General features: G+C 40.6%; 2 protein-coding genes and 1 long non-coding RNA gene across 3 annotated transcripts in view; 2 read left to right on the top strand and 1 right to left on the bottom strand.

Annotated features, from left to right (window-relative positions):
* The window catches only part of LOC145444419 (uncharacterized protein KIAA1143 homolog), a 130,213-nt gene that overhangs the window by 93,125 nt on the left and 24,296 nt on the right, over positions 1-12,792 (bottom strand). The window lies entirely within an intron of this gene.
* On the top strand, positions 872-2,321 carry LOC145444420 (uncharacterized). Its single transcript, XR_013916670.1, has 2 exons — positions 872-1,158; positions 2,139-2,321. It is a non-coding gene; the product is annotated as an uncharacterized LOC145444420 (long non-coding RNA).
* Positions 2,311-12,792, top strand: part of LOC145444391 (uncharacterized) — a 35,369-nt gene continuing 24,887 nt past the window's right edge. The window contains exons 1-8 of the mRNA XM_080322371.1: positions 2,311-2,445; positions 4,547-4,955; positions 5,712-5,847; positions 7,510-7,768; positions 9,374-9,487; positions 9,646-9,721; positions 11,296-11,446; positions 11,695-12,037. Coding sequence (XP_080178497.1) covers positions 2,338-2,445; positions 4,547-4,955; positions 5,712-5,847; positions 7,510-7,768; positions 9,374-9,487; positions 9,646-9,721; positions 11,296-11,446; positions 11,695-12,037 — 1,596 coding nt within the window. The 5' untranslated portion in view covers positions 2,311-2,337. The remainder of the gene's footprint in view (positions 2,446-4,546; positions 4,956-5,711; positions 5,848-7,509; positions 7,769-9,373; positions 9,488-9,645; positions 9,722-11,295; positions 11,447-11,694; positions 12,038-12,792) is intronic.

The following is a 12,792-nucleotide window of genomic DNA, read 5'->3' as shown; positions in this document are numbered from 1 at the left end:
TTTGGGCCGATTTTCATGGGGCCTGTCCATTATCCTCGCTATAAAAGCTGTAGAGGAGGACGAATTTTGGATTTTTGGAAAATTTGGATTTGAATAAAATAGTATTTACGGTGACCGATTCTTTGTTTATTTATTATAGTTGTGCTCACCGTAAATACTATTTTATTCAAATCCAAATTTTTCGACGGCAATAACTCCGCTTCCACTGGTTGGAATTGAACCAAATTTGGTGAGCATCGTTTCTATAGACAGCCTAACACTTTCATGGGGTGACCAGAAAATTTTCAAATTTTTTATTATTCATTTATATATAATAAATAAAAACTTTTTGAAGAGCCCTAATGTACGTTCCGGAATCCGCGATGCAATCGTTGGAGGTTCCAGGGCCAGCACATTGGAAAATACTATCCGGACCATAATTTTCACAGATAAATTAACTTTTAGTGGAAATATGATCACATAATTTAGTACTCGAAATATCCAGATTCGAGTAATCGTATCGTTGTGCCCGGCTCTAGTTAGCAATTGCAGTAAACGTGTAAACTCTCTCATGGAGGTGGAGCTATTCAATATCCTTCCACAATTGTACAATCATAATGCATGCTTGTCACAACACTCGCGATCTGGCAAACGAGAAGTCAAATTGATAATTTTGTAACCCACAACTATAGGCTACTACACCGTGACCGAAATCTAATTAGAGATCGGTATTAGATCCGTTGATTGCCTAACGAATTATATCCCGCGCCCGACATTCTTTCTTTGCCAATACCGTGGCCTACTCACGGTATTCAGCTGTTCTATGCTATGTTGTACTACAGAAAGCAGGCTACGCATTCTGAGGCTTGGTGTTTAGGGTGTTCAGTTCACGTTCAAGTCGGAATTGCTGTGATATGAAGCGATTGACAGTTGCAGCCCATCTCCATGAAGGCTGAAGGAAAAGTCTCTGTCATGCACCAATATTGTTATTGATTAAAACATAATTACGATGTCAGTTTGAAGAATACGTTACAGACAATTCCGGCATGAGTTGAGCACTTGCTATTATCACGAACCCTCGGAATGGGATATATGATTACGAACGAACGATGCAACACGACAACAGAATGGCCAGGAAGCAAATGTCGAGTGGCAGTCAAGAAATTTGCACTCATCAAGGTATAATCGTCGATTAAAGAAGGATATTTCGTTACAGCAAGGATGAATGGCCGCATATAATACCCTCATTAAATCAGTGGGGTACACGTAAAGGCATAAAAGTATAGCTTTATAACGACATGGTGCGATAAGTTAGCGTGCTCTCTAAACGAGGCCGCCTCTGATAAAACCCAAGCTGGCCATTCAAAAGTGATTCACTCGGTTGCAGGGTACGTAGCATTCAAGTTCTTGACATACCAAAGCAATCCCCGTGTTCGTGATTGCATGTTCCCGTAAAACAACGCTTTTATGGACGATTGTTACGGCATAACTATATCGACGTGTGAGCTATAAGTTCGCGACTGGAACATATTCCTGTTATTTTGAGTTGCTGCTCAGACTAGAATCAGAATATATCCATGACCGCAGCTCTTGCCTTATAGTCTGGCACGCACAGTGAGAAGTAATATCTAAACCACCGTATATGCTATATCAGTTACAGCCGATTTGTTACATCTTACATGCTGATTCGGATCGGAAATCATGCTTCAGCGATTCAATACTACAACAGATTATAGAGATGGAGTAATATATTCATATTGAAATTTCGGTTGACACTCGTCAGTTGTAATCGTCAGCTACTAGTTGAGAATCGAATAGAACAATGTATATCGACGATTGTTGGTTGTTGAATATTTGACCAGTGTCAACCGAAAATATTCGGGCTTATTTCAATATGAATATATTTTTCAATTCTATAGTGAAGCTCTGTGCCCCCAAGATTCTCGTCCGATAATAGCGTGCTGACAGAGATCCCCTGCTACCTAAATGGGACACAAAGTGTGGGAAATTCTATTAATGTCGCAAAAGAAGCACACTGCTGTACAATTAGTAGGATTTACCTCAACCTGTGACACAAACCGCCATGTACACGTGAAAACAGTTAATTATTCAAGTGCTGGTATTGTTTTCGATCCTATCTTTGTATTTCGTTTTTTTAGACACATCCCTTACGCTGATCCCTCCCAAGCTGAATAATGAGGCGTTATATATTCGCCATCTTTGTCGGCGTAATAGCTTCAGCAGGAGCGAGCGTCAGCCAGGAAAGTCTTCAACGGTTTTTAGGAGAGGCCAGAGGCAAGCGGCTCTATAATGCCATAGAAGTTGCTTGTTCTTATTTGTATATTTCCTATTGCAGTCATGAAATGCTCGGTGCGAACGGAGGACAGAGTCCCCTGTCTGACAGGGAAGGTCGAGAAGAATAAATGTGTGAAGAGGAAACGCTGTTGCTTCTCAGAGACGAATGGCGTGAGTGGAGGTTAACCCTTGAATTTAATACCAGCCTGGTTGTGACTTTACTTCGCTGTTTTGTCGAATCGAACTGATGACCATGTGCAAGACTATCATTATCACTATCAGTTTTAATAATAATTTTATCATTTCAAAACACTATAAGATTGCGATACAATAAAAAGATAGGAAGGTGTCGAAACGACTTTGAAACCAGACACCCGCCTGGGCCTAGGCCAGCGGTTCTCAACAGGGGTTTCGCAAATCATTTTCAGGCGGTCCGCGAAACCTCTAAATTTTCAAAATGGTTGATAAACTATAATTTGTAATATTTTTCAATTAGAGAAATCACGAGGAAGTCTCCCTTCATAAATTCTAAAACTTCAGGACTCACATGAACACGATGGCCGTCTGACATAAAACATCGTACTGTGCAAACTCATTTTAAATGCCAATAGCCTTCTGATACAAACATACTGCTGATTTTGATCAGAGATGTTTTGTTGGGGTTTTATAAAAACTTATTTGCAAAAATCCATTTTCTCCTGTGATATACATAACCGCTATTCCAGAATAACCTCAAGATGAGCTGCGAGATAGAAATGACGAGGCGGGGCGTTGCATGATCTTTAAAAATCTGCTTCTCAATTTTGGTGCCATACTTGTTGCGCAGGGGTCCGTGACGGTGCAAAGGGGGTCCCAGAGGTTGAGAACCACCGGCCTATAGGCGATGTAAATAAGAGGCGTGTACACTGGATGGAACGAAATAAGGGATAACTTGAAACGACCAACGATGAAAATGAATGCAACATTTTCCATTCTTTAATGCGCTGTAAGCAAAAATCGCGTGTTCCACCTATCTTCACCATAGGGTACACTATAAACCCATGGGTAGACAATAAAGTGAGCGTATTTAGCTGATTTCCACCGTAGTGCGTAAATCAAGGTGTAAATCAGGTAAATGGCACTTTGAGCTACCAAATTCTTATGGAGATATATATCCCAGGTCCGCCGTGGGTTCTAGTGGTCAAAGTAGTCATCGTTGTTCTGTCTAAAAAACTGGAAAGTGTCACGTGGAGGTAAAAATAGTTTAAAACCATTGCCACTTGAAGTATATAGTAAAAGTAAGTAGAATCTAACGAAAGTACAAGGTAAACATTTTTCGCACACAGTTTCAAACTACGTGTGGACTTTCAATTGAAGCTGTATGATAGCGTAGAATTTATCGCGGGTGAATTCGGCACTTGTCGGCCCATAATCCTGACATTATCAGCATGACTATCCCGAATACACAGGGTTACCATATTTTGAGATCAACGAATGTGGACAGGACACTTTTTACATTTGTCATTAAAATACAATGAACCCGAGAATTTTGGTTTGCTGCCGATATTACCATTTTAGTGGTCTCCCAGTCACTCACGGTAATGAATGTGAAAAATGAGGATATTTGGGTGTCCTCGGTGACCATCTCGGTTTTCATGAAAATACAGGACATATGGTAGGGTTACCATATTTTGGAAAACTGAAAAGAAGACACTTTTTCAAAATTTTCAGACTTGCGATACCGGACGGAAATCCTGAAAAAATATTAATTTTTTGCACTTCGTGGTCAGGTGACTAACAAACGGTCATATTACTGCCTCAGCTCCCAAAATACAGTTTTTCTTTCACATTATCAGTTGGTTGACTGAAAAAAGGTCAACTTTCCGGCTCAGCTCCCGAAATAGCCTCCGGAGCGTTACTGCAGTGCTGATTTACTGTATCACAGTCAAATTTTGCCCTATATTTAACCAAAATTATCAAAAAAGATGACAAAATCTCAAAAAAGATGATATTTGGGCGTCCTCCGAGGACACTTTCAAAGAAGTAAAAGAAGAGCTCAATCCTCTCGAAAAGAGGACGGATGGTAACCCTAATATATGGCATTCCTAGTAATGCCAAGTTTCAAATTCATCAAGTGCTATATAGCACAAGTACCGCTCATTCTCAGTGATACACTCTTTTTCGAATCTATCAACGTAATATTGAAGTGTCGCTTTCATAATAATAATAATAGTTTTTAAATTACTAATGCCGAATGTACCAAGTTTACAATTTACGTGGAGCTCCATTTCAGACGCCGGAATGTTACAAACCCAAAAAGCTTCAAGATCTTCAAAAAGAAATCGAGGAGCTCAATCTCATATCAGTGCTATTCCCAGGCGAAGGGCGCGGCTTGAGAAAGAATCCGTTTTTGTTCGAAAAGTTACTAAAAAGTTTATACGGAAATAAGGGTTACGGCTCGAAAGCCGTGACCGTAAAGAAGCCTTCGGCTCCCGTGTTTTACCCGCGGCCTTCGACCCGACCCCTTGGATATTATCCGCCGCCTCCGAAACAACCATCGCGCGCTACATACCCGACCAGGACGCCGAAATTTCGACCGATAACAAGACCGACATTCCCGCGAATCACGCCCAAGACGCATGCTGTTTACCGCACGAGACCGCAGACTCATTATGTTTCGTCTCCGCAGATTTATCCAGACAGTAAGTACAGAGAATCGTTCATTAGTCATTCATACCTTTTTGAAGAGCTTTTTGGGAGGTACAGAACTTCAATATACAATTGAATGGTATATTCATATTGAAATGAACCCGAATATTTTCGGCTTGACACTCGTCAGGGGTAATCGTCAGCAACTATAGTAGAGAATGGGAATAACGTTGTATATCAACAATCGTGTCACCAATATTATTTACAGTATGCAAAACACTAAAAATTGCCACTAAATGAATGGATAGGAAGCTGCAGAAATGACTTGTAGCAGGCGTTTAACATTTAACAACAGAGCTGGACAACCATAGAAAATGCTCATCCTTTCCATACTAGCTTGGAATTAGAATTATAGTAACATATTTTTTTCCAGATTCGATCATAAGAATAATTACTTCATTCGTAAGAACTTGGAAATTGATTTAAATTCCGAATTGGAAGAACTACAACAAAAATCAAGTTAAATTAATGTGAAATCGGAGTTTAGATTAGATTAGAATTAAAATGAGGGCAAAGCCACTTTTCAGGACTTAAGATTTGAATTAGATTTCCGGCATTACGCTGTAATTAGTATAATTAGACGATTAGAACGATATAGCTAGAATTATCTAGTTGTATAAGTCCAAGTCAGGCCGAAGGTATACATAGCAATCGCTCTGATTCGGAAATTAGTTTGCTTGTGCTGGTAGTTTGAATTAGATTGAATTGCATAAGCATGGGTTTTGTAAATGGTTTTCAATTTCGTATAGAATGCAACTGGCTACCTTGGGGTGCGTGGAGCGCTTGTCAAGGTTACTGCGGGATTGCGATGCAAACCAGAACGCGTAGATGCAACGGATGTTTGCCCGGGGAAGGCCGCTGCCAGGGGAACTGCAATGCCTACAGGTATGGAATACAATACAAGCTTGTTAGACGAACATTATTATCAGCCCCCATCGGTATCGGATTTCTGTGCCGATTACGATAAAATTAATAACTAGAACCTTCACCGACAACCGCGATATATTCAGCCGACATTAAAAAAATATGACTCCGGCTTAGGCGCAGTTCCAAAACTTCAGAATATTCATTTGAATGGACTTACAGTCATTCCTAAGCTTGGACATGAAATGAACCAGAAAAGTCGCATCTGTACGCCTGTAAACACAGTTAGTCAGAAACGGAGTAGGCTACTTGAATTTGTTTCGAGCACTTAAGTATACAGGTTTAGCCTGTTCGGAATAATTACTCAAAGCGGTTAGGATTTAAGACCCGAGGTGGCCAACTTGCTGCCGTAGAAGGAAATTTGTGCAGCCGTCGACACGTAATTCAATTAGTATGTGTTGGCGGCCATCGACACGCAATTTGATTTACGAATTGGCTCACGATTTCTTAGTAGATTTTGATAAATCTTGAGAATTTCTTCGCGCATTGCACGATTCAGCGAGACTTTAATTTTCGATTTTAATATTGTAGGGCCCTTTACAATTAGAGCCCGACATTACAGTTCCGAGCAGCAGAGGAACATGATGACCCCATATGGAAATACCAACTCGGAATCGTGTACTCCTCACTATAACGACAATCCTGATGGAAGGTCAAGAAATAGCAGCATGAACCAAATTGATAAATAACAATTGGCCCACCGAAGATGCATCGTCATTCGTCACTTATAACTTACCCTTAATTTTCGAAACACCCCCTCCATCAATAATACCAGTGAATCTGATCACATATATGGGCTGAGAAAGGATAAATTTGTGATTGTAATATGTAAAACTACTAATATTATTTAAAATTCATCAGTAAATGTTAAAAAATTTCCGTGCTTCGCGCGATAATGCGTATACCTATTACCAACCATTGACCAGTGAACACTCGCGATTTCGGTGCGTATAGCAAGCCAGTATAATTAAATGGATTAGTCCGGAGATCACCATCAGAAATGGACATAGACACTTAAACATGGGCATTTGGTATCCACCCAGTTCATTACGATTTACGACTATGCCGTGGAATGCGGCAGTGGGCTACATGAGTAGTCGAAATGCGGCCGTGAATGGCAAAAAGGTTGGCCACCCCTGATTCAAGATTATACTCTTTCTACTTAACAGTTCAGTCCGAATACTGACTATAGAATACTTGCATTTCAAATTACTTTGAAATCGCTACATCTGCCTGTAGTTCGCTACTTCTGCCCGTAGTTAAGTTGAAATCAATGATGCTATACTCTACTGCTACTTGAGTACCATGCTACACCAAGCTTACTCAAGCGGTTATGAAAGTAGATTTCCTCTGATTCTAGTTGATAGTTTTCAGTTTTCTTCCGACAAAATTTTGCATAGAATATACTTACATTTGTACTTGATGGAAATTATTACTTCTACGTCTACTTGAGTAGAAACTACGACTACTTTGATCACCTCTGGCAGTACTCAGAATAGTTCAATGTTTCCAGTCTGGCAGTCGCAGACTATAGTTCTATGACTCCCTATCCCTACTACCATATGTTGTGGCTTCACAAAAAATTGCTGATGAACATGTCTTCAAGTGTATATACTTGTTCAGGAAATGCTCGCAGCCCGTGGGTCAGGCTTGTGGGTATTGGAGCGGTTGGTCTGGCTTTAGTCAATGCAGTGTTACGTGCGGGACAGGCTCCAGACGCAAAACCAGATCTTGTTACGGCGCGCAAGTTGGTGAAGCGGGATGCTTGGGCGAGACTACGCAGGTGGAGGCTTGCAACGCTGGTGATGGGGGTTATTCAAGCTGGACTATGTGGACCGCGTGCTCTGCGTCTTGCGGCGAAGGATACAAGTCCAGACTTCAAGTAAGACCATATCTAAAGACTCCGTCTTATGCCACCATTGTCCAGCGTCAAAAATTCGGGTTTTAATTCAAAATATTTTTGCCGGACACAGTATGGTAGTGAGACAACCTCTCTTTTACAAATTTCACTAGCTATCTCATGAATGGTTAGATTGCCTAAAATCGTTGCACATCAAATTCGGCTTATCTCTAATGTGTAGAATCGAAATCATTAGAGTAAAAAATTTTGCATTTATTGAAAAAAAATCTCTATAATGTCTTTGGCTAACCCATTAAATGGTTAAGTTGCCTACAAAAAACGACGCACAGTAAATTTGTGACATTTCCGTCAAGTACAGTCGAAGTTATGGGTGTCGATAATTTTGGATTAGAAAAGAAGTATTTAAGGTGTGAAATTCTATCGTTTGGCTATGACGGAAGCTTGTTACTCAGTACGTATTAACGAGACATAATGTTTATTTACGTGTCTTGTTGTTTATCGCTGCCTTGAATAAAGAGGTATTCCGATATACTTCACATCAATTTCACACCGATTCTGTTGAAAGAAGTTCATTTTATTAAAAGAAAAAGCAGCATTATGATTAGCCATTTCACCACAGAAACAATACGTGGCACTACAGACACAAATATTTATTTATTTATTGACCGGACGGAGGGAAATATTTAAATATTAGTCCACCTCCACATTGACGAAGGGAGGGTACAACAAGCATGGAAGTAGACAGAACTAAAAAGTGCGTTTACTGCAAATCATGATTTTCTAATGAATAATAACCATTGACGTCAAATCTATTATCTAACTACAACCAAGCTAAATAAACATCGTTTTTTGTTACTCAGTTTCATTGTTGCGATGTCAATCTTGTTACATTCGTGATATTTAACGACTTGTCACGAAAATTGCGATCGGGGACGCGACTGAAAGCATCGACGACAGATACATTTCTCGAAATCCCTCCGCAGGAGTTTCTCGAATATTCCGTAAGGAGTTCACGTTTCCGTCCCGCTGTGCCGTCAGCGATTAAATATCAAATCTGCACACGTCATTGTTAATATCGAATGAAATATGATTTAGTGAATGATAATATTTTGCTTCATATTTCAGGGTCGATTGCTCGTTTCAGCCAGATTTTATCGGATTATCCCATCTTTAATTTGTGATACCTCCAACATTTGTAGCATTAGGAGAGTTGGAGAACCTGGACATACTTGGCTTTTCCAAATTAAACTAGAATTACCATGTTTTACACAGTTTTATTTCAGGTCAGATTAGAATTAGAATTACTGAATTCGAAAAATGCATTGAACATTGAATTAAATACAACGAAAACCAAGTTTTCTTCGTATCAGACTATAGAGGTGATTCTCATAAGCTTGAGAAGGGCAAATGCCCGTACACCAAGCTCGGCTAGTTTCGCACTATACAGTTATCCGCTAGCATTTTCATGAAAACCATAAATTAGTTTAGTATTAAAATGAAAGCATGGAAAAATTTATGAAACATAATAATTAGAATTAGATTTACAGTATTTCGCTGTAATTAGTTTAATTGGACAGCTGGAATTATCTAGTTGACCAAGTTTGACCCCGAGACTTCTCATTTCAGACTCACTCGTGCGGTCTTGAGGACAAGGTCGAATCTAAACCATGCAACGAACACTCATGCTGTGGAAAATTGCAATGGACCCAGTGGTCAGCGTGTAGCGTCACTTGCAATCGAGTAAGTTTTTTTTGAGATTAATCGCACTATTTTTTAACAATAATTATGTAAAGATAAACTATATATCAGGAATATGAGTTTACAATGTGGTTCTTGGATCGATAGAAAGTTGATGTCGCTTTCTCCAAGTCATGATGCGTGCTTTTATTACGCTGCAGGGCACGCAGTCGAGAAGCAGAGGCGATATATGCAGACACATACCGAAAGAAGTTGAAACCACGATTTGCCATGCGGGTAAAATGATCTTTAAACGGTTTCGTTAATCACTGTGTCACGTTGCGCGAGACGTCGCGTAATGAAACCTGTACATGAACTGAATATGGTTCAAGTTAACGAAGAGAGAGCCGGCCGTGCACGGAAACGCAGTAATATTCAGACGTTGTCAAATTAGTCGTCGTTATTACCAAGTAGAAGTATTCTTTGTCTACTTTCGCCTAAAAAACTGAAAACTATTAGGTTGAACAGAAATAGTCTAAAATCACAACCAGGTAATTAGTGTAACTTCTAGTTTATTTCATGTCCAAGATGAGCCAAGCTGTTCAAATAAATGAAGTTTTGGAAATGTGCCTTTAGCTGGATGTCATTTTCCAATAATTATCGCTAGAGTATATTGGGGTTATCGGTGAAGGTGCTAGTGATTGGTTTTATCGGTATGGGCTCCAAATCCGATATCGGTGGGCATGTATTCACTATCTTTCCGCTTTTCCCATAGCAGTTTACGTGTCAATTTATCATGTAGTTCAGTTTATTTAATGTAAGGTCACCAACTCGGAACGGCTCGCGGGCCACTTTTCAAACTTCGTAGAGGCCGCGGGCCGCAATAATACAATTTCGAGACAAAATAAGACACACCGTTTAGAAACCACGTTTTAAAAGTTGACGTGAGTACAACGCTGTGCTCGCTAACATTCGCGACGGGCATAGTTTCCACAAAAGAAATAACATTTCATTAAGGAAATACAAATACAACAAAATGATCATAATCATAACTTTTATTCTGAACTATGAGCTGCGCAAGAAACCTGACAACAATTTTCCGCGACTAAGAAATTGATATTGTGGTTAGCTATAGCAGTGGTTCCCAACGCGGGCGATATCGCCCCCCGATTTGGCGGTCTAGGGGGGCGAAAATGACGAAGGGGGCGAAAATAGCGAAGGGGGCGATAGGGGGACGATGACGCGTTAAAACGAATGACCTTTTTTTTTAGTCAACCCACGGAAATTCAGTTGCAAAAGTGTGTCAAATTAGTCATCGAGCCGAAAATTTGACCTTTTTTTTAGTCAACCCGCCGGTGATTACATTTTGTATGCCCAATTTACACAAAATTTTGGGGGGCGATGATCGGTGTTGACCTTGAAAAGGGGGCGATGGGTCGAAAAAGGTTGGGAACCACTGAGCTATAGACATGGTATTCGCTGGAAAACTATCTCCCCGTAAAGATTGATCTTGTGGGTAAGCCCCAAGTCGTTTTGGTGGTGTCTGGGCCATTACACGTCAAGGCCCATTTTCACATCAGCTCACTCATCATCCACGGAATGCTATTACCATCACCGAAGCCTTATCATCTAGTGAGAAATAATGATATTAGGCACAGCAACAACGACAACAACAATATTTTGTAACTGAGATCAATTTCAGCATTCCAAAATGCGCTGTTTTAAGCATTCTTCCGAAATCTCAAATCACAAATCCCAAAATCTTTGATGTGATAATCACCACCATCACACTTTTACGTAAAAATAATAACAAAAACGTGGGGTTAGGAAGTCTGAGGATGGAAAAGTGACCTTGTCAAATCGTTTTCCAGGCTCTGGAAATTACGGAGAATGGTCGCTGTGGGCCGCGTGCTCATCAACGTGCGATGGCGGGCAACAGTTGCGTCGCCGCAGCCACTCGTGCGGTTTGCAGGATGAAATGGAATCTCGGATTTGCGGTTCCGCGGGTTATTACTCGCAATGGTAAGTCGCGACTTAAGTCTTGCCGTACGTGAACCTACGCTGCTGACCTGAGTAAAAAGCACGACGGTCAAAATTGACGCAAATCTATGAGATTCAGCGCTTACTCTATAAATATGTTATGGTTACCGCCGGGGTTCCCAAATTAACGGTCGTGCCTGCTCTCTGGGGTTGCGGAGACGAAAATCAAATAACTGCCTCACTTGCCTCTTCTGACTATAAGTCATTGATCTAGTAAAACATAATTTCAGGAGCGAATGGAGCGCATGCAGCCAGACATGCTACGGCGGAACGCAGTTCCGCTCTCGATCACACTCATGCGGCAAGCCATCAGAACAAGACTCGCGGGCTTGCGGTGCGTCAGGCGGTTATTCGCAGTGGCAGCCGTGGTCTCAATGTTCGCAGTCTTGTCCGGGCGGTTCCATGACGAGAGTCCGATTCCAAACCTGCACCGACGAGAGGGAAGTCGAACGGGTCAACTGCGGGAGTGCTGGCGGGTACAGCCAGTGGGGTTTCTGGTCTGTGTGTAGCTCGACCTGCTCTGGCGGGCGAAGGACGAGGTCGCGATATGAGATTTGTTCTGGAGAAAACGAGGTGATTGTGCACTGTGCATGTATGGAGTTTGGTTAATAGCAAATTTTGATTGAGTTATGTCAAAAATCACACAGCGTTTAGCACGTTTTAGTAGGGCTGGAAAAACTATTCGAGTAATAATTGTAATTATTTTACTCCAGTAGTGCAAGGTAATTCTCCTAATACTGAAATTACGCGGTCCACGTCACTGAGAATTAATTCATGAACGAGAATTGTAGTTATCACCATTATCAACAAAAAGAGTTAGCGAACCATCTAGAAATGGTACATTGAACGCTTTCTTATTCGACATTTCATGATGGTGACGTCATATTTTGTGATGCGATTGCTGATATACGATGTTCTTTTGAATTCTTTACTAGTTGCTGACGATTACTCCTGACGAGTGTCAGCCGAAAATATTCGGGTTCTATTCAATATGAATGTACTATTCAATTGTAAATTGAAGTTCTGTATCTCCAAAAGCTCTACAACTATGGAAGCCATAAAACCTCAATTACGTCATATCGCAGCATACGAACACGTATAAAAGCTGCGTACGTAAGTGTAAATGACATACCTGTTATGTCGTGATCAACCCACAGAATTGTCGCAAAGTGCAATGACTAGACGAAAAATACCAAATTGTCTTTAATATAATGTAGAACTGGCATTATATTGTTTGCAGCAGCTGCTTCATTAAGCTTCCCGTGTCATTCATACTGTCAAAGCCGACTACTTGATTCAGCATCGAATCACTTCGGCACTTGATTTTG

This window comes from Botryllus schlosseri, chromosome 8 (assembly GCF_051294905.1).
Source record: "Botryllus schlosseri isolate E-star chromosome 8, Bs_hap1, whole genome shotgun sequence".
NCBI classification, from domain to species: domain Eukaryota; kingdom Metazoa; phylum Chordata; class Ascidiacea; order Stolidobranchia; family Styelidae; genus Botryllus; species Botryllus schlosseri.
Note: the sequence above shows the minus strand (reverse complement) of the source record. Positions and strands in the feature narration are given on the sequence as shown.